The sequence below is a fragment of the Rhea pennata genome, chromosome 1 (genome assembly GCF_028389875.1).
Source record: "Rhea pennata isolate bPtePen1 chromosome 1, bPtePen1.pri, whole genome shotgun sequence".
In the NCBI taxonomy this organism is placed as follows: Eukaryota; Metazoa; Chordata; class Aves; order Rheiformes; family Rheidae; genus Rhea; species Rhea pennata.
In genome coordinates, this window is record NC_084663.1 from 62,853,421 (window position 1) to 62,879,931 (window position 26,511).

At 36.6% G+C, this 26,511-nt stretch overlaps 1 protein-coding gene across 3 annotated transcripts in view; it reads right to left on the reverse strand.

The window, feature by feature from the left end:
* Positions 1 to 3,054: 3,054 nt before the first annotated feature.
* TRIM24 (tripartite motif containing 24) overlaps positions 3,055 to 26,511 on the reverse strand; it is a 61,668-nt gene continuing 38,211 nt past the window's right edge. The window contains exons 4-19 of one of the 3 annotated variants that reach the window (XM_062569747.1): positions 25,855 to 25,987; positions 24,431 to 24,547; positions 23,096 to 23,210; positions 22,326 to 22,472; positions 21,118 to 21,235; positions 17,916 to 18,181; positions 17,128 to 17,292; positions 15,417 to 15,596; positions 13,401 to 13,536; positions 12,109 to 12,178; positions 10,579 to 10,747; positions 9,683 to 9,993; positions 7,383 to 7,515; positions 5,968 to 6,042; positions 4,786 to 4,935; positions 3,055 to 3,835 (exon numbers count right to left, since the gene is read on the reverse strand). In XM_062569747.1, coding sequence (XP_062425731.1) covers positions 3,626 to 3,835; positions 4,786 to 4,935; positions 5,968 to 6,042; positions 7,383 to 7,515; positions 9,683 to 9,993; positions 10,579 to 10,747; positions 12,109 to 12,178; positions 13,401 to 13,536; positions 15,417 to 15,596; positions 17,128 to 17,292; positions 17,916 to 18,181; positions 21,118 to 21,235; positions 22,326 to 22,472; positions 23,096 to 23,210; positions 24,431 to 24,547; positions 25,855 to 25,987 — 2,495 coding nt within the window. In that variant the 3' untranslated portion in view covers positions 3,055 to 3,625. Of the gene's footprint in view, positions 3,836 to 4,785; positions 4,936 to 5,967; positions 6,226 to 7,382; positions 7,516 to 9,682; positions 9,994 to 10,578; positions 10,748 to 12,108; positions 12,182 to 13,400; positions 13,537 to 15,416; positions 15,597 to 17,127; positions 17,293 to 17,915; positions 18,182 to 21,117; positions 21,236 to 22,325; positions 22,473 to 23,095; positions 23,211 to 24,430; positions 24,548 to 25,854; positions 25,988 to 26,511 lie in introns of those variants that run through there. The other 2 variants (XM_062569738.1, XM_062569757.1) reach the window with 2 other exon arrangements.

A 26,511-nucleotide genomic window follows, 5' to 3' on the forward strand; every position in this document is an offset into this window, starting at 1 on the left:
TACCCTGCTCACAGAGCAGTTGTGGGGATAGACGATCAAAGGGGAGACTTTTTGGACACATCTTATGCATTTTCATATATATTATCCCCTGCGTCCATTTCTGTTGGTTTTCATGTGCATTTTATTAATCTTTTGTATTTTCTTTCTTCTTAGCAAGTTAAATGAAAACAAGTGTTTGATGTTGGATTGGGTAGGAAAAGAAAAAGAAACCTTTGGGATCTGTCATTTCCTGTGAGCTGCATTTGATGTTGATTGCTTCGTCATACCATTTCCATTATAATAAATTGCAACTGAGCAGTGTAAGAACTATGATTTGCATAGACAAAGGCCTATTTTCCTCAAATATGTACTCTTTCCTATGATTAAATAAAAACATACTGTCTACCCACTGCATGCACCAAGATGAAGACTCTTTACCACTCTCATTACTATTGCCACTACTACTGCCATGACACAAAAAAAAAAAAAAAAAAAAAGGAAAGTGACAGTCACAAAAGCAAGTGTTCTATACAAAGATTAGATTACTTGCAGGCTAAAAATCAGTATTGATTACCATCCTATTTACTTCAGTAGATTGGGCCAGAGGGGGGAAAAAAAATGCACAAAGTAGATATCTTCACCACTGCATATTAAACAAATGCAATGCTTCTTTAGGAAAACAAAAGAGCATTCCACAAATATTTATGCATGTATCATCTCCATTATAGCAGTTAAATTTAACATCAAGACATCAAGCCCCATTACACAGGCAATTTCTGAAGGTTCTTAGGGTGACATTCAAGAGTAGGAGACTAAAGCTGAGTCAGAGTTTTCTACTGAATTATTTAACAGAATTTTCAGATAATTTGCTGAAAAAACGGCCCGCCTTCGTGCTCACCCACCCACACAGCTCAATCATAGCACGCAGATCAGCCTCTCAGGAGGCAGCTGGCAAGCAGGGGCTACTAAACCTTGAGTCTCTTGGCAACCTGTCCACTGGTTCTCTGCATGAAGGCATTCAAGATCTGACAGCAGCTGTAGCACGCTGGATAGAGTCAAAGCCATCCCTGCCTCATCCCCTGTATAAACTGGTAGGCCAGAACAAAGCATAGAAATCACAAGCTCATCTGGACATTCAGATCTAACACTGAGGGACCAAGTGGCCAGCCTGCCTGGCTCTACAGTTAATGCAAGAGGTCAGTCAGCTGGATAGCTGGTCAACCATGTGATTGACTTTTTGAAGAACTGTCATCTGCGTTGCTTACTGCAGCCACTTTCTCCAAGCTGATAAATGTCAAGAACAATCTCAATTCGTATTTCAGAGCATTTTTTTTCTTGGAAAATCTTTTCTTATGAACAAACATCTGGAAGGTGAAGAAAACAGGGAATGGACTGCCATGTTTCCTAATCTTTCTTCTCATCTCCATCTCAGACTATAGTGATGAAGGTTCTATAAACTGTTTCAGCACTAAAAGAGAAAAACATGAATGAGAAAGATCATAGAAGAAAAACCATTTTTACAGCTCATCTATATTTTTCATGGAAATCTACCTGCAGTTTTAAAATAAACTGTTCCAATTGGTTAAAGTGTTGGCTGCATAATTTCAAAAAGGTTGTGTGTTAAGCGAGAATCAAAAGCAGACAGAGAAATAACTGGACTGCAAGAATACATCTCTGCTCCTCTCCCTACTATTTTTCACTGTAAGGGCACAGTGAGTGTGAAGGTATAGAGGTGCGTGACTTCACCTCCAAATGCATAAAGCCTCCTAATAAATTTGTGCTTGGAACCTATTGCTCAGAGAAATGCTTAGCACCTTCCCCTGGCAGCACAGCTACACTTGGTGACTGGGCATCTAGAACTTTCAGGCATCACTAGATTTTTAAGACCTCAAGTGTTGCAGAGGCTATGCCTCTTATTTCTCATCTCTGTGCTCCTGTAGTGTGCACTGATCACACCCGTTTGGTGAAAATGCCTTTCTTCACAGTCCTCTTCTGCTCCTTTACCTCTCCTTCTCTTTTCTGGTACAATGGACGGTAGAACTGCTACAGCAATTCTCTTTAGGTAAGAAAAAGTTTCCCACAAACAACAGAAGAAAAAAAGAGAAAATGGCTATCTCTGGCTTAAAATTCAACCAAATCAGCACAGCATTTCAAAAGCTATTGTGACTGCCAAAGGCCTGCTGTAAATACAGCTGATAGTGTTTTTTTTTCTTTGAAGTGCCCATTACACTTTAGTAGGCAGTGCCTCCCTATGACAAAGGCAGGCAGTAGCATCTAATCTGGTGGAAAAAAAAAAGGGGGGCCTTTTTCTGTATGCACATATGTCCACAGAAAGGAGGCAGACAGCACTTGCATCTAGTCTCCTCAGTGATCTATCCCCAGCACCGTAACAGTGCCAGATAGCAAGTCAAAAGCAGGCTTGCGTACACACAAATGTCTTTATAATTCCATCTGCAAAGCTCTGGAACAATGAAAGTACAGTTAATGTAAGAGATTGCCTGCTCTCCCTAAAATTCAGTTTTAAGATAACACAAACGATGAGTGCAAGCCAATAGCTGGAGTAGCCACCAACAAATACTACTCTAATTCTGCAATCTTTGAAGGCATAAACAACCACCTATGTTGTTGACAACCCTTTTGGAAATTAGAGCAAGCTAAAAAGGTAATTTGTCCTCACCTTCTGGTGATTTTAAGAAGGACAGACAAAGGATGAAAGAGCATTATTGTTGTTCTTTACAAATTCGTGTAAGTCCAAGCGTGCACCAATGCAGGTTGCACTCTCAAAATAATATATTTAGAAATTTGGTAAAATATTAAGAGCTTGTGGACAGAAAGGATGTCTTTTTCCTAAACATACCCAAAGACCAATAACAATAGCTGCACGCAATCATTTTTGCCTTGCAATTTTCCCATGACCTCCATTAAATATAGGTCCATCAAACCTGTGAAATACCTGTTAAACAATATAGTACAGGAATACCATTGCTTCTTGCTGGTGGTGAAAGAGATGGTGCAAAACAGAGCACGTTGTCTTTTCTTGTCTTCATTAAAACCACACAAATTCCACCCTTTTTTTAAAATTATTTTTAATACACTCTCCCTTACATTTTAAAATCACTGATACCTTCTTTGGGGGCAACTACATCTTCATTGTACCAGTCAGTATCAAAGGACAACAATATTACACCATCTGTTTTCTTGGCTTCTGTTAAATACAGTACAGTGAAAAATCAAAATTATGGCCAGCCACATGCCTTTGGTAAAATTAAATGTCTGGTGAAATCACATTTTCTTCAAAATCAGAAAACCACATGTTGAACCCATGTAATGTTTTCAACTTCAATTCTATACAAATTTCTTTCCTTCCTCAAAGCAGAGCAGCTTCCTCAATTTGAGCAGCTGTCATTCCACTCAAATAGCAATTTCCATACTGTTCCAGAAGTAGGATGAAAGTTTGGAACTCCAGAGAAACAGCTCTCCACATGCCTTGATCACCATTAGATTTGTGTTTTAGAGGAGAAGTAGAAAGTCTAGTAAACATCCACAAACCTACAGGTCAAAGTAGTCATGATTTTTCCCCTTTTGACAATTAACAGTGATAAATATTCATAGTTTTTAAAAAACGTTCCATAGCAATACGTGCGACTCATTTAAGCAACTGACGGTCTTCTCCTTTGAGGCGTTTTTTCCGGGGCTGTACAAAATCATCATCTGAGTCATCAGTAAGTTCTGCATTATCTTTTTCACTCTGGCAGTTTGGTTGTACAGGGAACTTTCTCTCAGGATAAAGGCTTTTCAGAAGTTCTTCAAAGTATGCTTCAAGCTTCATGCCAGCATCAGCTACTTCTGAATCAGGCTGTTGGGTGAATTAACAGTATCAGTGCATCATGAAATAGCATTATATCTAGAGTACCTCAAGGACCTAAAGTGATTTAGAAACTACGAAAAGCAAATAGTAATATTAACGGCACCTGTTGAACATGCGGTAACAAAGAGCACAAGCCTGAAAAACAGAGGGAGAACGCAGAAGTTTTGGCTAATATCCCATCAACCTTTTTCTCTTACAGATTCTCACAGAAGCCAACTGCAATAGCCATGTAACATGGGCTCTGAAAGCTACATAAAGAAATTTTACGAACTACTACACTTTGACTGTTTAAAAAACGTGGATTATGCTGTGAAATAAATAGATGTGTGTTGAGGGTGTGCTTCGGAACAATTGCATAAAATGCTAGACTTTGCTCTAACTTACGGACTTATTTTTAAATTACAGTGAAATATTACTTACCACTTACATAAACCTTTATTCCCACTGGGATCCTTCCTGCTTTTGTGGTCTGCTCAGTACCAGCACACCATTATGTGTTTCCTTACGTGAGGTGAGGGAGAATAATCAACCAACACAAAACTAGAGGTCAAAAGGGCAAGCAAGGACCTCCCAGAATGAAAATTTCACTGAACTTAAGATTTAGTAGGTTGCTTTTGAGGTAGTGGAAATTGGATAAAAAATTGTTTCAATGTCCACCATTAACCTCTGAGATCAATGATTATCCTATTCCTTACTGGTTGTCCTGCCATTTAGTCAATATGTTTGTTACCACCCTCCTTCTTTCCATGGAAGCATCTATACTGTACAGTCATCTAAAACCAAAGTAGTTTAAAGTGCAATCTGTGTTTTCAATGAAGTCTCATCATCAAAACAAGTTTAATTCAAAGAGTTCTGGTGTTATAACTTCTACCCCCACTACAGTTCTCCTGAAGCAATCTAAGTCTACAAAACAAGATGAGGTATCTACTTTTTCTAACCTCATTAAATTCAGCACAGTTTTGGAAAATCAGTCTGAAATCAGCCACAAAATCCTCTGGTTTTGCGTAGAATGAATCTGTCACTTCAAGTCTTTTCTTGATGGTTGACAAGTCCATAGGCTTCTTGATTATTTTGTAATAATCAGGAACCTATAGGGAGAAAAAAAAGTTTTACCACATGTTCATTGCTTATTGTTCTCTAAACTTCTAGTTCTGATGGAGAGGGGAAGATTTAAAATTGTGCTTTGAAGATAAGACTAAGACATGAAAATTATATATAACATATATATATATAACATATACACAGATTGGTTCTGGAGTAACAGTAATCTATGAGAGTTTATCGGCTAAAATACACTGTTGCCAATGTCTATTTTTAAAAGCAAAACAAAATAAAAATAAATCAAATAAACCACACTGCATTTACAATATAGGACATAGTAAATGATTTGGACATTCTTATCTTTTTACATAGTCAAATGAATTGTCTTTTAAGTTTCACTACGAAGACTGTCCTGCCATATCTTTCCCAATCCACTTAAAAGGAAGCACTATATGTGTTGCTGAAAGCGAAATTTGGTCAAGAAACATATCTTTGGAAATAGTGGCGTATTACAGAGAAAATTATTTTGGAATCTTGATTGTGCTTGTATGATTAAGATTTGTTCTTTCTTTTAAAAGAAAAACTGCTTTTTTATGGTAACAGAACGAGTAACTTGTTGTCATCCTTCAATCATCTAAGGCACCCAGATTTTCTTTAGCATTTTAAACTAATGAACTCCCAGGTAATAATACAAAAATTCAATTTCACATTAGTACTATGAAAACTCCAGTTCTCATTATCATTAATTTTTTAAAAAAATCACGTTTTTATTGATATCACTCAGCATTGTAAAATCAGCAGATAGAGTTAGCACTTGTTTTTTTTGCATCTATTTATGAAGTAGTAAGTAAAATCCGGTCTTGCAGAATTTTACTAGCAAACCACCTTCCAACCCAAAGTTTTACCTTTCAGCTTCCCTTCAGATGTATGTAATTTTATTAAAACTATCTGACACACAATATCCAAGGGAACTTGCCTCCTGATAATGGACCCCAATTGGCAACAATAATGCAATTAAGAACATGCCAATTATGTTACTGACTGGTATAAAATGGAAAGGAAATAAGTGAGGTACATACTGTAGGAGGAACTGGATCTTGAAAAGCAAGACTCATTTCATGACAGTAAAGGTACAGCAGCAGCCTTTCACACTTCTGTGTCAAGAAAAATAGATATTCAAGTAATCAGAGAATTCTCCATAATTTGTTTTTAAAGAATAAGCTGCAGAAGATATCAAAAAGATGTTTGGTATTTCCCCCAACCTCCAAGTAGAAACTGAATACAAAAACTGTATCTGGAAGTAAGCTTAACAGTCTTCAACGTCCTGTAGTACTTTTCTGCAATAGATATGTCATAATTAACTCAGATGCATTTTGAGACCTTACACAGTTACCAATAGTATCATTCAGTATTAGCCGAGTTCAGTGGCTGTTCCAAAGAACATATAAAGCATGCATGGCTCTCTGTATGGCTCTTTGTACACAGTAAATACTCAGAGATACCAGTGGTATTTCTCCTGACCTGAGCATAACTGGTCTGTGAGTGCAATGCATATGCTGCTTTTTGTCAGCAGTAGGACAGAATATTTTTCCTATGTGCTCAAGTATATTAAACTGGATCATGAGCCTTAAAAGAGATTCTAAAAATAAGTTTTTGTGATTTTATGCTTCCTGATCCTTCATCAGAATATTTACAGGACAGTATCACATGTCCTGTGATACTCTGGACAGTATCACATGTAAATAATAGTTCTACAGGTAGACTAAGCCCCCCAAATAAAACATTAATTTCAGTGTATTTACGCAACTTACTAACTGAAACCAAGTAAAAAGTTATTTAAAATTTCCAATACACTTCAGAATTACTTTAAAAAAATCTGTTGTTTTAAACAAAAAACAACAAATTAAAGCCCAGAAACCTAAAGGGTTCTAAAAACAGTTCAACTGTCTGCTCAAAAGGCAGAGTACAATTTTCTAAATTAATTCTGAGCTTTAAGGAAAAAAAACAGTTTGTTTTGTAGTTTTTCCACCAGAATATTCAGCGCTGTAAAAGGATAGCAGATATTCTCAGAGACTTGTGTTAACCTCTGTAGGGTCAGTGTTGCATCTCTGTACATCTTCATTATAAAAAAAACTTTTTAGAAGGGTATTAATGAAATGCTTTAATGACTAAAGATTAGTTGAAGTCAGTTTATGCTAAATTTGGAGAGCAGAAACAAACAGAAAAATATACCAAAGGGAAAGGATAGTGTGCATATGCTGCTTCTAGTCAATACTAGAAGCAATGCTTTGTATTTCCCAGAGTCCAGTCCCTGTTCACAGTATCACACCACAATCACTTCTCCAGCTTTCAGAATGTCATGTTCAGAATATTCCAATGAAGGTTGCTAGGCTCTCAGAGTGTATTTAAGTGAATTCACATATTTACCACCACCTTAAAAAAGCATACATTCCATAATACAAAAAGCAGTAAGACAGTTCTCATTTATCCTTACCCTACGATCTATTGGTGCCAAGCCCACAGTGCCTTCCAATTTTCTTTTTTCAGAGTTGTGAATGGGGTTATCACAATCATATTCAACTTCTGGCTTGGACAAATCCCGACAGAATGTACAAATCCACTCTCCACTGAACAAGAAAAACAGATTGATTAATCTCAGTGAAGTAGCACAGTCTTGAAAAGCTTTCCACATCTGGAGAAGTTTTTCTTTATTTGTAGGGTGTATTTAAAAAAAAAAAAAAAAAAGCTTGGTGCATTTTTTATTTCTACAACTACAAAGGCAAAGAAAGGGACTGTTGGCAAAGAACATCACATTAGAGCTTTCCTTTTTAACAGTACTGGCAAAATGATTTCCATTTTTGTTAGTGCTTAAACTGTTCATTTGACCTGACAGGATTAAACCACAGCTTTAATCAAAGGTCTATTTCCTTACTACAGAGAGACTGAAGGAATCAGTTGTAGACAAATGAAATAAGCTGAACAGAAGGAAAAGTGTGTCATGTGATAACTGTATTTTCCCTTTGCAAATCTGAACTACAACATATTACTACTCTATATGGAATACCTTAAACAAATTTTTTTGAAACCTAGAAATTCTTCATCTACTAAAGGAACTGCTGAAAAGTTTTCTAAGTTAACAATTAGTGTCTAGTAAAACCCTGCAGATGATACTACAGGTGACACAGCAAAAGAACAAGATAAAACCAATTCTGTAAGATGACCACATTCACAAGCTCCCTTAATTTGTGAAGCTCCCTAGGCTTTTAAAACCTAAGTCTATGGTTTTAATTTAGTTCTCCATAAATGAAGAAACTTGCATCTTTGCAGATAACCACAAGAGGGCTGAATTGTACTTCTTACATAGGGGACAGAATTCAGCAATAACTAGTTGTTAGATACAAAGTATGCAAGTTCTTATGCAGAGATATCTTATTATGATAAGATCTTAGGAAATAGTTTCTGTAGCACTTTTGAGTTCATTTCAACAGTAATGCAGAAGACTTTCCAAGCTTAAAAAAAAAATCAAATTGGTTTTAGAGTAATCCAAAGATTTCCACCATCTGCTGGTTTTAGCATAACAGCCATTTGCTTTCAAAAATCTTCTGCCTTCTACTGTTTTAACTTGACAGTCTCACTTCTGTGCCTGGACCAGCATCAGAGGAATGATGCAGTAGATAATATACAAAAACAGATTTGTGCCCTGACCCAAAGATTTTATGCAAGAAAACAAGAAACACATGAAAGATGCAGAGAAGACATAAATATATCTTATATATACAAGAATCCACACAGGGTGGAATGTGATAGCATAGAGGAAAAAAGACAAAGTGATCTTGTTAATCTATAGGGGAAAACATTCTCTCCACTTGAAGAACAGCAAAAAATCGTGAAAGAAATGGACTGACACTGCTGACAAAGATAAAAGAATGGTTGTACAGATGGAGAAACTAAGGGTAAGACATCAAACTACAAAACTAAGCTACTATCCAAATGGATTACACCAGCAGTTTTAAACAAACTATACTGATATTTAATAAGAAAACCTAATATTTACATAAAATCATTAAACAGTGAGCATGTTGTAACAGATGCTTTTATCCTTTAATAAGCTTATTGCACAGTATTTCTGAGTTGGAACATCACAAATGCCAATTATTTTATCAAAGACATTAATTCCAGAAGCATACCTCAGTAATACTTGTAACAACAACGACAACCTATTTTCAGTTAGCATGTATATTAAGATTGAATTTTGAAACTAGACTGAATAAATTGAGCAGTTTTATTATAACAACCAATCATGAAAGCCTACAGCTTGTTTCAGTGCTAAACAAAATGTTAACAGCACTACATCTCATGCTTGGAGTACAGCCATTTTTAATACTACAGTGAGTAACATTTGATATTATATTAGTTTAGTTTAGATTTTTGAATATTTTTATTACTATTAAAAGAAATGTTAACTCTTCTGTTGCCCTTAAAGGGTTTTTATGATACATAGGTAACTCTATAGCCCAGTTTTAAGGCCACAGGTAATAGATGCCCTAGATATAAGTGATCTTGCCTAAGTGCCACATAAGTGAAGAGTTCTGTCATAGATTTTACAGCTACAATAAAGTTAAAATAACATTTCAATGCAAATTCCAATTTTTACTAATTAATAAAACTTCAGACTTCAAGACTTCAAAGACAACAAAAATCCCTTTAAGGCTGGAGTTCCTACATTGGGGCTCACAATTCACAGCTTGTGTCTTCTATTGAAAGTTCATACGGAATTAATGTAGTCATAATTACCTTGGAAAGTTCATCAGTGTAGGGACATGGCAAGAAAGATGGAATACTTTAGGACACTTCTCACAACAAAGGAGTTCTCCTCCATTTTGACACACTGCACACCAGTCTTCATTGGGATCATCTTCTTTTCTGCCCTCCCCTACATGAGGGGGGCCTAACCATCCTGTCTTCCCACTGGAGATACTCTCCTGCAGTATCTGTGGTTGATCATCTGTGCTGTCTGGTGCATCTGTTCTTAATACAGCTTCATCAGAAGTAGAATTATGATTGCTATCTAACAGCAGTGAAGTAAGTATGCTTCTTGAAAATGTCTGCAAGAAAAGCACAGGCAGCTTGGTTATACTACTGAAGTGAATTTAAATATCACTAACAACGAGTAAACTGACTAGAATAAGGAACTTACATGCTGTTAGTCGTATAACTTGTAATATCTATGCAAGGACTACTATCATAGCTACAGCTTCAAGCAACTAAATACAAGTTAGTTATGAAGAGCAAATTGACGTTTTAAATACTGCTTCAGTAATAAAAAATTGAATTAATCTTTTATGTCCCCCCCCCAAATAGTGCAATAATATACATAAAAATAAGGGTGCTATGATTAAAAACATTTCATAGCACCACATGAAAATCTGATGTTTGCAATTGTTTTGCTATTTCCCATCTATAAGTTTTTAAATAGATGAAAGCAGTCTGATCACAAATTTAACTTAATTGACATTAGAAATAGTTTGATTTTGAATTTTACCTCTACCTTTTACAACAATACCTTTAGCTTTTTCCACTGAAAAATAAGTCCCCAGAGTATTTTTAAATTATTTTTTCCCCATACATACAAAATACCCTCCACTACCAAATGGAAAATAAATCTTTATAAAGAGAGTTGTTAACATTACATTCTGAGGCCGTGATTCTTCATCTGTTTCTTGCTTCACTATAACAATTGGGAAATCAAAGTTCTCATTTGCTGCACTAGACTCTTGTTTAATTCTGATCGGCTCCAACATAACAACTGGGACTCTGTGTGTAGAATCAGCTCCTGGCGGCTTGCTGGAGGAGCTAGAACTGTAAATGAGAAAAAGAGGCAGGAAAAAGGAAATTTAGAGTCATAGTGGGACAACTGCTGTACATTGATGCTTTCTGAGATTCCAGGATTCTAATCCATTTTCCATTCTTCACTACTTTAATAGAATACAACACTTGAATTTTTATCTTTTCATGTATATTGAAAAGGTGTTACAGGAAGGGAAAGCTTAACAGCTTAGCTCCAGAACTACAGAGCTGCTCATGATTTTAGTTCCCATTAATGAAAGACTTGTAAATAATCTCCAATTCTTTTAGGTTATAAACAGAATAGCATTTCCACTGAATACCATTTCATTTTAGAGGAGATACAGCCATATCTTGGAAAAATCAGTGCTTCTCCAGAGTTGAACTGATCATTATAAACTCCACACTAGCAAATAAGCAGATAAAGCACATATGTTTACAATATTTTGGCAGAGTTTCTCATAACCTGTCAACTTCAGAGAAAGTGGGGCCCTGCTTTAAGGACTGGACACTGTCCTTGCTCATATGTGTATATATGATAAAAAAAGAACATACAACTGAAAAAGTTTTTTTTGGATTTAAAATTCTTCCATTACTGTTAAAAAAAAAAAAAAAAAAAGTGAATGAATTCAAGTGACAGTAGATAGAATTTCAAACATTTAGCAGTTTATATATGGATGTCTGGAGTCCTTCATAGTGTTTACTACCTAAGCGGAATATAGGAAGAGGTATTCTATATTAAGAAGAATCTGCATTTCCAATTCAAGTAGCATGAACATCATCTGATTTCTCCCCTTGTGGAAAAATTAATCTTGTGTAAGATACATGCCTTAAAGTACTGAAACATTAATGGATCTGCTCTCTTCAAACAATGTCTAAACCTATTTGTTCATTAATATTCCATCACTAAGGGATAAAACACCTTTGTAGACTCTCAATAGATATCTACTGCTCACTTTAACCAACTATATTATGGCAGAAAATTCTTAATAACCCTCTTTGTAACATTAATTTCTAAAATCTGAAGTCATTTATGGTTCTACAAAGACCTTCAGTATGCAACTTTTTCTTTAGCTGAATTTGCTGAATTTCAAACAAAATTTACAATAAGTAACCTATTAATAACACCAATCTAGCCATCATCTACAGAGTTACTACATTTTTAGGTCTGCTATTAATACATTACAAATGTATTACAAAATTACTACTTCAGACTGCAAAGACTGCTATGATACCCACTAGACTCGGTCTCCTAACAGAGAAGGTGAAGCAAATTAACTTCAGCATGGGTTAATGATAGAAGAGACCAAGGCTATACATAGCATATTCTGTGGAGATTGAAGTTACGCTTTTTCTCTCTCCCACTTGTTTCTTACCTCTCTCTGCTTCCAACACTGGATGCACTGGGTGAACGAATTGGAGGGTGTATGTTTGTCACACTCATTCCTCCTAGTACAGAGGAAACAAATTAGAATAAAACAGAGTTGTGCCAAGTTTGATATACGACTTGGAGAAGTACAAAAAGTTTTGGGCAAGTTCCTTCTCTTGAGTTACTAATTAATCTATTTAGCCTATACTTTATTTAACATAAGTTCATGAGATGATGAGAAGTATGGGATAATGGAGGGGAGGGGAAGACTAAAAAGGGCCCACTACATGTAAGCTGGCTGCTTGGTCAGTCACCTTTGCTTGGTTGAGCCATTCCTGATCACTGTGGTCTGTCTTATCTTCTTACCAAATTCTATTTCTCACTTTCTGTGCCAGTGTGCTCTTGAATATGTGTATATGAGATCTGTTAGGAAACTTTAAGCTAACCTTACTGCCAAGGAGGACAAGAGATCTAGGGGCTAGATATGAGAGACACCAAGGGCCTGGGGACTAGATAACTAAGGGACCTGTGAAGGGGGTTTTACCGGAGCAAATGATCCTGAGAAACAGGACTGAGTTATTTGTGCTGCCTGTGTTTATGTGGATGTCTGTGAATACATTGTCCTGTCTGCACTAATCTGTCTGTGACTGTATTGTGCAAGCACGTGAATGCTGTGCGTGCACATTCTGCTAACTCATGCGCACAGACTCACTACTGGCTTGATCTGGATATGGGGGTAAGGGGCACCCATTCATCTCCACTGTTCGTGGTGAGGAGGAAGATCCTGGGTTCTTCAAGTCCACCACATTCAGCTACCCTTAACAATAACCTCTTTGGGGAATCTGTGCGAGCGCACACAGTGAACCTGCACTACACTCGTAGTGAAAATATTTTCTAATGACCAAACTGAAGTTCAAGTCACAACCTATAGACATTGTTTCTCGTTATATCCTACCCTACTTATCCTTTCAAATACTTGCAGCTTACAACGTCCTCTAGGTTTTAACCAGGTATACTCCTAAGAGTGCCTTTTTCTACAAATATACTTGCATTTTTAATTTGCTAAAACCTCCTATTTCTTTTTCCATCATGTTTCTAAGATCTGTCTACACAGTTTTGCTGACAATACTGAAACCTTATCTCAGATTTATCCTATACTTGGTTTTATCCATCTTTGCCCTCACTTTTCAACTTCTCATTTTTGATATAAATGCTGATATCAGAATTGATTTTTCTATTTAACATAGCCAATTTAGAGTCCTCCACTACAGGACTTAAATTGCAACACAATCCCGTTACCTGAGAGGCCTGGTGATGGAACTGATGAATTTGGTGACTGGACAGTTCTGTTTGAAGGGGGTTTTGGCTGATTCTGCTCTGCTGCACCTTCCTTCCTTACAATGGTATCCAGTGTGATGTTTCCTGAACAGTCAATCTAAAAGATTGGGGGGTGGGGGGAGAAGCAATTAAGTGTTGGGGAAGGGAAAAGGGAAAGAAGCATCTACCATATATACATTATGTTGGAGGTAAATACCAAAATACATCTCACCTGACTTTTTTTTAGATTAGCCACCTCGCTGCTTAGATGGCTAAAGTTATCTTGCTCTCTCCAAAAAGTAAAGAAATGGTCAAATCCAGACAATGTGTCATACCATTATTTTAAGACTAGATGACTCTGGAGGTCCCTATTTTTCTCCATCAGCTACACAGGAAGGCTTACATCAGACACGTAACTTTCACACACTGAGGTCAGAGGAGCTGAAATTGTATAGAAATACACTCCTTCAAGATGCTCGTGTTATTTATTCTAAAAATAAGCAATTCACTAACTACCCATTTATCTACTGATGCTGAACAGGACTAGAATAATCTTAAGGGATACTTAATCCCATCTGTTCTACATATCTTCAGTACAGGAGTCATGCATGCTTACTCAAAATACAAACTGTAAGCCAAGGCTTGTCTTTTCACTCATGGCTCAGGTCAGAAAAATGAAATCTGTTTTAGGGGCTTCCACTTCATCACCTTAACTTCCTGCAAAAATTGAACATTCCAGATTTATCATAAGAAAACTAACATTTTGGAAACTGATTTCTTTTTATCAAGATCATCAATGTGTGCTCAGAATATAGGTCAACTTGGTATTAGTAGTCCAAATTACCTAGATATATCACAAATCCACTGGTAGCAACTGCATTGATCACTGAAACTTACTAGGCTTTACAGGAGTAGATTGACAGCATCTGCTAGCTCAGCATATTCACAGTGATTTGGGCAATATGTTTTGATAGCATAAACATAACCACATACAATTAGAAGAATTTAAAATGACACTGCACACAAAGTCAGCATGCTAAACCTCTCAAAGATTCAATAGTGTTTCATGATTGCGCTGTGCAGTACATCTTTTTACCCTGACAAATACTGTGATTGCAATGTACTCTGGTTTAAAAAAAAAAAAAAAAAAAAAAAAAAAAAAAAAACACAGAACATTTTATTGGAGAGTTTATTGAGGAGAACAAGAGACAGGAGGGAAAAAGATTAACAGCAAGCTATGACTAGAAAACATGAGATTCCAGGTATCTACAAACTTCAGACAACAAAAATAGGCTAAGCACCTATTCAAAAAAAAGGAAAAAAATAAACTGACTAAAGCTCCACAGCTCTAATGTGAACTTCTGACAAATATGTACTAATCAGAAGAAACTCTGAAACAGAATTTCAGAAGCTAAGAAAAGATAGTATTACGATGTTCCTTCCCCTACCTGCTCACATGCATGTTAGAGGATATACGAAGAAAAGTGCTAAGAGAAAAAAATTAGGAATATTTGAGTCCAATATACCAATAGCTAATACCTTAATAAAATAGTTTTTTAAATTAGATAAAAATCTCAAAAAAAAATATTAAAAATTTACCAGAAATACCATCAGCAAATCAGTGCTACCTGTGGACAACAGTAACCAAAGCTAAGCTAACTCATTTTCATTAGTATCATTTGAAGAAAAAATAAAGAAAAAGAGGTGCAAGCTGAAGGTCAATATGCAGCATCCAAACAAACAAGACCAAATACAAGCACAACCTGCAATGTTATTTTTCTTAGTAGTCCTAAACCTCTTATAGCTGTTCCTGGAACTGTCCTGAATACTGCCAGCAACATGTAGGCAACCCTGTAATGCTGTTTTCTAGAACCATCTAACTTCAACAAACAGAAGAAGAACTTCAGTCTAATAAGATGTCTACTTTTCAAATTTAAGAACTTTTCCAATTTACTTTAAAATAAAATCTGTAAAACATTGCTTGCATATTATACTTACATCTGGAAGAGATGGTAGGTTGTAGGAGCTACCCACTGGAGAACTCAGATCTATCACAGGAGGAGCATATGTCTTCCCATCACATCCCACAGCACTAGTGACTGTGGGGCTGGAAGGAGTAGATGATGTGCTGCTTGCAGTTGAAGGGGCAGCTGAAGTTTGTCCACTGCCAATCTGCCACTAAGAAAAGATAATAATCCACAATTCAACATGATTTTTTTCTACAGAAGATCACATCTATTGCATATAGTGATTCTAACTCATCAGCCAAGCAAGCAGCTTAGTTTAGTAAGCTGAATTCAAGCTTAAAATCCTGATTTACTCTGAAGTTATCTAATATCAACAACTAATCTTACAAGACAAGGAAAGATGACAAGTAGCTGAGAACTAGGAATAGAAGAAATGAAAACCATATCTCGATGTTAAGTATCTATTAATATTTCATGCTGCATCGACAGTGTTGTGGGAGGAATAACAGTTTTAGTGAAATAAAGGCATCACAGATAATATGCTGAATACACAACTACTCCAGTACTTTTATTAAGTAAAAATCTATAGTGTCACTTGGATGCTGCTTCCTTAACAACTTAAAGTGATTAAGAAATTGAAATGCTGACTGGGTCTCTACTCACCTATATGTTTATTACCATGATATAAAGTGCACAGTCAAGTCGGACTAAATTTCATTCTCATTTAGACATACACAGTTTTCAATGACTTTAATGGAGTTTCATGGTAACTGAAGGCAAAATTTGACTCTGCTCAAGTCCTTGTTAGCCAGTCATTCCATTCTTAGTTTCAGAAAGACATTACTAGATAATGAAACACTGGATATAAAGGTTTGCAGACAGACCAATCTTCTTTTCAGAGGCTCCCAAGAGAAATGATGTAGTTTTTGTTACTATGGTTCTCTTTACTGTGCAGCTTTCTTTGATTTAGTTGAAATAAGTTAGTTCTCTGATATCATAAGCACTGCTAACATGTGAATGGTATTACTCCATTTCTCAGGTCATAAATGAAGTTCATTTGATTCTCCCTCCCAACACACATCTCTGGTGATAAGACCCTCTTCTTTTCTTCCACATACCTAACAACTCTTATGTTGATATGTCTTTTAATAAGATTTGCCTTGCTGAACAGCCAGAAAATATCTGAAGTGTTTGCTCTTACCCCAGTTCAACTGCTGATCAGCTGGGTATTGATCACTCTCACTCAGCAGAGGTCCCACAATTGTGGAATTTCTTTCCTCTCCTCATCTGTAAGAGTTCAGATTTGGCAAACTCCAGAGAATGGTGGCAGCTATAGCTTTTAGTTAAAGCTTTTATCTAGTTACTTGTGAAGTCACTAGCATTAGACTAAATGGTGAGATTTTCTATTCTATCTATCTATTGACTGTAGTGCGCAGACCATGCTCAGGTTAAGTTCTGCGTAAGTGGCCATAGAGTCATAGTGACAGCAAAGCAACAGAATGAAACACCTACGTATCACGCACAGTGGTTTATTTCTGTAATATTTCAGCTACTAGAAAAACAAATGAAAGAAATGTGACAGTTATCTCATCAAGAAAACTGTGGGTATCTTGTCATGGATAAGAAAGCAATATCTGTTCTAATTGCAAAGCACACTAGAAACATAATGAAACACAAGATGATACAAGGCACGTTTGATGTTTTATTTCCACATGGTGAGTGAAAAGAGAAAGAAACCCTACCTGTTTTATAGCTTGCTGTGCCAAGAATGCCATCTGTAATGGGTTGGGCTTTATTGCTTGCCTTGGTATGTTCTGGTTTGAGGGAAATCTCAACTGTTGTGCAGGAAGAGGTGACCCATTGGACTTGGGGCTATGATTCTGAAAATGAATCAAGCGGGGAGGTGCCTGTACAACAGGAAGCAACTCTAAGTTAGCTGTGATATTTATTCAGTGTTCCAGAAAGTTTTATTTAGTGGCCCTTTTATACTCCTGAAATACATAACAAATTACATGCAAAAAAACCCAGCACCACACCATCTGAGTGATCACAGAACACATATCGAAAATTGATGTTAAAAATAAAATGTAGTAGATGGTTATGAATTATTTATTATAAATAAGGATACCAAAAAAAAGATCTAGTGAGAGCATTTTCAGCTTTGAAAGTTAAATGGGAGAATCACAGTTCCATGCAAGAAAGTCTTGGCGGGGGGGTGGGGGGACAGTAACAGGTTCACTTTACAACCATCTGACAAAAATATGGAATATGCAACTCAGCAACTGCACTTCATATAGGCTGACACTATATGATTTTTTTTTGTTGGGTAATAACAGGCTGAGTGCTACTACGCATTGTGCCAAAGATATTTAAAAAGCCCATTCAATTCTCAACAAAAAAATGCATCCTAACCCCATTTGCATACTTGCCTGCTAAAGAAGTATGCTACGTGAAATTATGTTTCCAGAGCTTACTTTCCTCTTCTTCAGTTAGGTGGAGAAGAGTCTTCTCTGGAACATTCAAAACTTACCTGATGAGAAGCAGGAGATTGCTGCAGGGTTCCTGGCATTCTTGGATTTGATAAACCTACTGGACCTGCTCTGCGCTGAGCTTGCTGTCTCTGAGCCATGACCTGTTGCTGCATGTGCTGCAGTCGGAGCTGAGCTAAGCTTATCTGTGTCGGGAACTTAGACAGCTGGTTTGATGGTAAGTTGGTTGGTGGCTGTAAGTTTGTTTCCATCACAGGGCTCTTGGGTACATGTGGTGGAGTCTCTTTATCCTCAATTACCAGAGAACCTGGTTTAACCAAAACAAATAAAATGAATGCTAAAATATTGCAATTAGGAGAAATGCAAATTTTTCAAAATTAGTTCCTTTTATACTATTGTCATTGCTCATTACTGCAAAGGATAGCTAAACATGAGACACAGGAGTCCATTTACTTTGCCCATAAAAGTCTGCTTATATTTTATCATGGAGAAAAAGGATATCCTGATAAACTATCTTGTGCTGCAACCTCCTCTGTGAGATAGATGATCCTAGGAAGATAACTTGAAGTTTTAATGGGAGAGAGCATCCTGACCCAGCCCTCTGATCAAAAGATTTAACTGCATCATAATGCTTAATGGTATTGTGATCCTGTTTTGGTCTCTGAATCAGCATCATGAAGTACTCAAATAATGTCATCAGATGCTACACATCACCAGTTCTAGGATGCGATAGGCACATCCAAGAGATGTACTCTCTCTCTTTCCACTAATTTAAAGGGAATCTCGACTAGTCACTAAAATGTGTGCTATTTTATCCAAAGAGATATAATAATATGGTTATGCAAAGCTCTCATGCAGCATTCTGGTTACTTCATTCGAGAAAGATGAATTCCAATTGGAACAGAGTTTGATTTAAGATTCAAGGGAATGGCAAGCTCATTTTTCAAGAAATACAAAAAGATCAGTTTATTTAAAGTGAAGAGTGAAGTGGGAAAAGGTATGGTTTTATTTAAATCTACGAGGGAGTTAACTGTTAAGAAGAAATAAGAATCCTAATTTAAAGACTGACTTTAGTGTAAACAGAATGGGATAATTCTGAAAGTTTGAAATTTCTAATGATCTGTGGAAGGTTGAACTATACCTTCTCAACACAGAAGCGGGAGATAAATATTTCGCTCGCTTGGTCTCCCAAAGAGATAGGGCCTCTTCCAAGGAGAGTTCACCTCATGAGATGGCTGCAGCACAGGACAGTTTGAGAATCCCTATCACAGCAGAACCTGACATCAGTCTCCTCCAACTCTCCCCAAACCCATAAAATCCTGTGGGCCTTGTGCAATCTAGCCTGGAACATCTTTTGAGAGATTACCAGAAGAGGAAGAAAAGTGCAACTTAAATTTTGTATCTCCTCTTTTTTATCCCAAGATCAGAGAAGCTTTATGTAAGTACCTGAAGGGAGGGTGTCAAGGAGACGGGGACAAACTCTTTTCAGTTGTCCCTTGTGACAGGACAAGAGGCAATGGGCAGAAATTGAACTACAGGAAGCTCTACCTGAATGTGAGGGGGAATTTCCTCCCTGTGAGAGTGACAGAGCACTGGAACAGGTTGCCCAGAGAGGTTGCAGAGTCTCCTTCTCTGGAGACATTCAAGGCCTGCCTGGATGCAACCCTGTCTAACACGCTCTAGGTGACCCTGCTGAGCAGGGAGGCTGGACTAGATGATCTCCAGAGGTCCCTTCCAACCTTACTGATTCTATGATTCTATGTAAGTAGCACCATTGTACTTTCAGTGATGAACTCACAGGAAAAAAGGTATTCATAGGTTTTCTGACATGGAGAGAGTCCAGGCCAGCCAGCATATCGTGGTACAGAACGGGGCAGAAAATTGCCTCAAATGTAATACCAGGTGACTACCATGGCCGCAATATTAACAAAAATATTAAATATACAAAGCATCAACATAAAAAAAAGCTACCAATCTCTCATTACCTGACAACATCCCCTTTTAAGCCTATTAGTTTCTAGACAAATCTGCACAAAAAGCTGCCTGCCCGAAGGCTGCCCTCTCCCCTCACCTCCCCCATCTCAATTTAGTGACAATTCACATAGTCATCACCACAATGCTTGATAGAGGTTTGCTTTGGTTCTTTTCCCAAAGAAAATCAAAGATAAAAAAGGAACTTGTTCAACTTAAAGTGCTACCATAACACCTCCTTTATCTATCTCTGTAGAGGAATGTATATTTGCACCTCTCCTTAGATTTGTAGAGATGACTGCACTTACCCATGGGACTTTTTCTGCCTTTCATGAGAATCTGCCTAAGACATTCTACACAACAGAAAAAACAAAAGGGCCCATCAAGCTAACACTGGAGACAAACTAAGAATGGTAACAGTCAAAATCCTAAAGAGACCTTTAAGGTCCAATTCCTGCTCCTAAGCAGATGAGTTCCTATGACACTTATCTCCATTAAACTCATAGGCTTCTAGGCAATCATACAACCAGGCTACCCGCAAAGTTTCCAGGTTCTGGGATTCACAAGTATACTTACAGCTGGAAGAACAGACAAAAGCAAACCTTCCTAGAAGGTACTAGGGTCATGAAGATGAACTGTGTTTGCAATTCTGTTAAACATGGGTTCTCCTAAAGTCTTTCCCAGCAAATCAGGAAAGTGGAACTAACAGACAACAGTTAAACCTAAGTTTCTAAAAGTAGTGCTATTTTCTATGCTATTCTATTTTTCTTTGGAGTTCTCCCTTTCTCATTGTCTCAATTCTCCCAGGCTTATTATTCAGCATGACAAGTGATCAAACAAGAGATTCTTAAACATGTTAAACCGCTGCTCCAGTTTGGCAAGATGGGATTGAAGGGGAGCAGGCTGGAAAATACAGAATGAGACGAGGGCTGGAATCCTTGGTTAGTACATAAAGTAGGATTATGTTCCTCATATTAGAAGTCAAGTTTATTACCCAGGAAGCTGAAATCTGCTACTTCACCATCACAAGTGGCATTCAAGCAAGGCAAGTTTATGAATACTTAAAATAGTATATTAACAAATAATGCTTTTTCCATATAGTACACTTCAAAAAAGAAAAAAAAAAAAATCCACACTCCTTTACTCTGTAAAAAAAATTATTCAGTAACAACAACAACAGTAAAAAGTGGGGAGGTTATTCATCCTAGTAGAAAATAAGTTGCTTCTAAAACAGAATCAGGGCTCCAAAGGAGTAATAAAACTACATCATACCTAGATTGAAAATATTTTGAGCCCAGAAGCTAGGATCACAGTGAAACTGGATAGTATTGTTAGTCACTGGTGAAGCATCACACCTTGCTCGGAGAAGATACCGTAGACGATATGTAATCTAGAATAGGAACAAAACAAGAGTTGTTCTTCTGGGGCCAGAGCTGTGAGTCTGGACCATTTTCCCTAACAGTATAACAGAAGAATAAACATGCTGGGTACTTCTTTTTCATTTTATGTGGTTGGATATCCCAAAGCACAAGCCTCACACTTGTGTTACTCCTCCAGAAGTTATTTTCAGATGTCCAAGGACAGGCTGGCTACTCAACTTCCAAATAACAATGTCCTTCAGCAAAAAATTAGGAGCCTAAGGTGTCACCTGTTCTTTTGAAAAATCTCTCTCATTTGCTAAGGTTTTATGGGCTAACTGCACTTTTTCCTGGAGTACATGATGTTTATAAGATAAAGATGCTTACAACATAATGTTTGCTTATTCATAATCTTGTAATCCAATTGTAGGAATTGAAAACAGAACATCTATATTTCTATAGATTTCCTTTGTTAGGCTAGTACAGTCCAGTAAACTCTGGATATATCACAGTTAATCTATCTTTTTTGTTTATTTGTTTTTGATTTCAAACTTTTTTTTAGAATTTCTGTTCATCATGATCAGACAGTTTAGTGAAATCATGTGCACTTAGTCTTAAGTACCAATTTAGCATTGAAATATTTAGCTTCAGAACTGTTTGTATGAACAAGCCTTGACTTGATTTTTATCAGTTTAATTTTTTAGAACAAGGCAATACATTAATTCTACATTAAAATGCTGGATATCAGACTTCATAAGATATATAAATACCTTCTTTCTCTGAACTCAAAAGCAGTAAAAGGTAACAAAAAGAACCACACTAACGATGTAGGACGTACAACTTTTCCCAATGCCTCATGCTCCTCCAGAGAAAGGGATTATCCCTTCTTCTGTAGACTTACAATAATTCTGTTAGGATAACAGGACAAAATCAGGACCAGAGTGCTAAACTATTAAAAACATTCCGTATTTATGTTTTTGAGAGAAAAACATGAAAAATTAAACAGATCTTCCAATTAGTAGAAAGTCATCAGCAAGCTTAATCTCCTGGTGTCACACGCAAAAATATCTGCCTTAGTTATAATCCCTAAATAATTTAAGAGAAGTATCTTTCTAACTTTACCAAGCGTTTGCTGTACAGCAGTGCGGTGCTACTTCCACTGGAAACTGCCCATTTGGAAAAATTCATGACATGTTCCAGCTGTTTAGAGAGACCTGCCACTTCTTGTTGTTGCTGCAGAAGTTTCATCCGATGCTCTTTTGCCAGAGTCTGCAAGTGGAAAAGCAATTCCAGTGAAAGAGTTCAACTGACAGTTAAAAAGCATTAGCTTTCTCTTTGTTAATTCACACAGATCAAATGGTTTCATTGTGTTCTTCTAAAATTTTTTTTTTCCAAACTGCAGCTATCCAACAAAAGAAAATTCAGTATACATTTTCAAGATATCAGCATTTTGTGTGCATAGATTCCTGTTGACTTTTATGATGCACATTTTTATACATACATGCCTGTCTACACACGCATTTTTTTAGAAAGCACACTTGGAGGTAATTGTCTAGGTCTCCATCCTAGATAATTCTCTCCTTTGATGTGCTATTGGATCGCTGAATTTGACACTTAAGTGTGATGGAAAGACTTTTCATGCATGTTGCACAGAATTATGACTTAGAAAATCATAGAAATAGAAGCTAGACTCTGACACAGCTCTGAACCACAAAGGAATACACAGAAGAATTCAGAATACTTGCCCAAATGGCTTTTGTATGAAACACTTCTCTGCTTTGGAATTGCAATGGGACACACATGGGTGCTTAATACTATAAATTGATTTTATTTTAATATGTATCTCCAAAATATTGATTGACATTTATTTCTTATGATATAAATGGATTTACCTCCAACTGATGCAGCAGAGCTTTTCCCTTTTTGTTTATTTCTACCATCAGTGTAAATATGGCAACTTTAATATCTTGTTCCACCTGCTTTTGATTCTGATTCACTTCAAGGATTCTGCAAGTAAACAATACAGAAAATTCAGTTCTTAAATTCACAAACCCACCCTCCAAATAGTTTTAAAATTCTCTCCTGTTGTCCAGACTACAATATTTCTTTGTCATATGCACATATGCTGTAAGACACTCTTAATCAGGAAAATTACTGGGAGATGTAGAAGCAGCAAGCACTGGTGACTATCTACTTATGATAAAATTAATTTACTAGTGGAAAATTCTAATGACATAAACCTGTAAAATTGACACCTGTCACTGACAAAAATTAAATGCTCATTGTTACTGAAATCTTGGATTTTTAATTAGGTCCTATATTTTCGGAACAGACTACAGAAATCAAAACAGTCTAACTCTGTTTTCCATCTAAAGATTCCACTCCAGAAATAAAACAATATAGTTGTTTTTACTTTACATGATTTCAATTATACACCTTTAAAAAAAAATTCCCTTGAACCTCAAACTGGTACTAGGGAAGCATAACTTCATGTTATGAAAACCACCACTGCTAAAATGCAGAGAGAGAACAACCACTTAGATGCAACAAAAGTAAGAAAACATTGTCTCCTCTTCCTTCCATTTCCATCATCCCTGAGCAAAGACATGTAAACAGAGAGCAAGACTTCAAGTTGCAGTCAGCATGCAGAATCCAGTAAACTGTGTTGAGCCTTTCTGGGTATTGCCTTTAAAATCTGCTGTAGGAGCATTTACAAGGACCTGCTGCAGTACGCATTCTATGAATTTATTTTACTGCTAGGGTTGTAATACTTGGTGATTAAAGTCCCAAGCACAAAGTTATTACGCAAGTCTACAAATATATCTGTCACATGTGTTTTGAAAGCATGAGTTATAACCTTTCACTTTAAGATGGATGTACATTGAGAAAATAAGTATGGTAGAGGTCAGGAGGAATATGTCTGCCTTCTACAGTCCTGCTTTTTTTCAGTTTGTTTTTGCTGAGCTCAAGCTATTGCTGACCATTAACTCCACAAGCTAAACAGAACAGTTGTATAATAAAACTAAGCACACTGAACAGGCAACAGTCACTATAGCAAATAGAAAACTTTAAATGTTCTAAAACATTTTAAAAATGTTCCTTCTGGAAATATTGAGAGAGCTACAAAACCCACTAATCTGAACATTTTGCATACTTTGTGTATTGTAAATTACAGCATACATAAAAACACCATCTATGTCAGTATTATCTCAAGATCTGATACATACCTGTTTTGAATCTGCTTCCCTGTATATTTTATGTATTTAGTCTTCTCCATTAACTTGGTGATCAGTGTTTCAATGATCACTTTCTGGTTCTGAAAAGCTTCTTCTAAAAACTGGTACCTGCAATAAATAACCAGTGAGTATTTACACATGGAAAATGTGCTATATACGTAACAAAAAGCAAAATGCCTTATAAAAAACTACTTTACCTGAAGAAAAATATGCTGCTCAAGTCCAAAATTTAACTGTCACCATGGAAGTATATGTCAGTAAATGCTGACATATTATAGCTACAGTACATTTCCTGTAACTTTGATTCTGTATTTTGAGAATTGTTTTTCATAAATGTGAAGGGATACAGTGTGACCCTTGCCCAATTTCACTGAAGGAAAAATTAATGCTGTGCTATAGGCATTAGTCTGTAAGTGAAAGAGCAGGTCAGCTATTACTTCATGCAAGATAAGGATGCAGAAACAGAACAAAGAAGTGAGATTGCTGAGTTAGCAGAAGTCAGCAACATTTTAAATCAAGAAACTGAAATCATCAACAATTTAAAGGGGGAGAAAAGGCAGCACATTCTGAAAGGTATATAAATCCTAAAAGAAAGCAAATAGAAGAGGAAGACTGCAACTCAGCAAGATCAAGGCTTAGCCTCTTTCAAGAAGCAACAGTGACCCACAATTTTCCACCTATTATCTCCACTAGGCTTGTCTGCCTGGCCAGGCAGGCAAGTTCATCAGGTGGTTGCACATATTAATGTTAAACCTAATATTACATCTGCTCCAGTACGTTACTGTATGCATTATCCAGTAAGATTATTATTCTGTACTCAGAAGTTGTACATAATCCTGCTTTTCAGCTTCCATGGCCAGTAGAAGATGGCCAAATAAAAGCAATCTAAGAACCTGAGTGTTACAAATAGTGTTCTCAAATTACAGCACAGTCAAATTTTAGGTTTACTCTTCCTTTTAAAGGGTTCTTCACAGAGAAATTGCCCATTTGTTCCCTTCTGAATTTGTTTAGTAAGATTCTCTTACATAACCATCTTCCTGAAGGACAAATGGAGAAGTTGCATATAAATGTACCGTTACATAATACAACCACTGTGCTTTCTAGTGAGACCCTGAAGAGTTGCACAGCAATGAATTCCATCAAGCAGATTGCCAGTAAAGAAAGGTCTTGTGGTCAAGGCATGAGATTAAAAGCTGAAAAAAATCAGATTTTATTTCCAGCTATCACATGCTCTTCAGCAAGATTTTTCCAGACACAATCTCTTTTCACCCTTGGCCTTTATTTCTAGGCAGAAAATTTAATTTTGCACTTTATTCATGACAGTCACTCAGCTTTATCACATGTGTAAAACTACAATCAATATCCAGGTAACTTATTACAACAAGTTGCATAAGATACATATTTTGTTTTGATACCTGTGCTCTTTGTGTTCTAGTAACTGGCAATCTCGGCAGGTCAACTTGTCACAGGTTTCGCAATAGAGCTTCAACTGCTCCTTTTTGTGGTAGGGACAAAACACAGGTCGCTGACTGGTCACACCAACTGCCTCTGTTGAAAAAAGGAAGATGTCAGCCTTTGATACTGCCCAATGCCATCTCTTGAATTTGAGAAAGCTTTATATTCTCGTGTTTTTCTCCTCACCATGTTCCTCACCTAGATGGTAAAAATATGTATCCAGCCACCTAATCAATATGACAGATGTATACAATTATTAAACAAATTATAATCTCTCATTCTTGACCAAGCATGGAGCTAACACCATCTTTCACGTAAAAAGTCTAAAACTTTTTCAGGAGAACTGAACACATGAAGCATTTGTATCAACTTTGTTTCCTTATGAAACCATGTTAACAACAGCTACACATTACTTCTGTCACTTCCATGTATATTCAGCTCTCACTTTTGACTCACCCCATCTGAAAGTGAAGTACAGAATATAGCTTTTATCTTCAAAATATCATATTGGAAACTACCCTTTGAGCAATAATGATTGTACAAGTGATAGCCCACATCATATATAAAATTCACAGGACTAGATAAGTATATATTCATTCCACCATGTTTTTTACAAC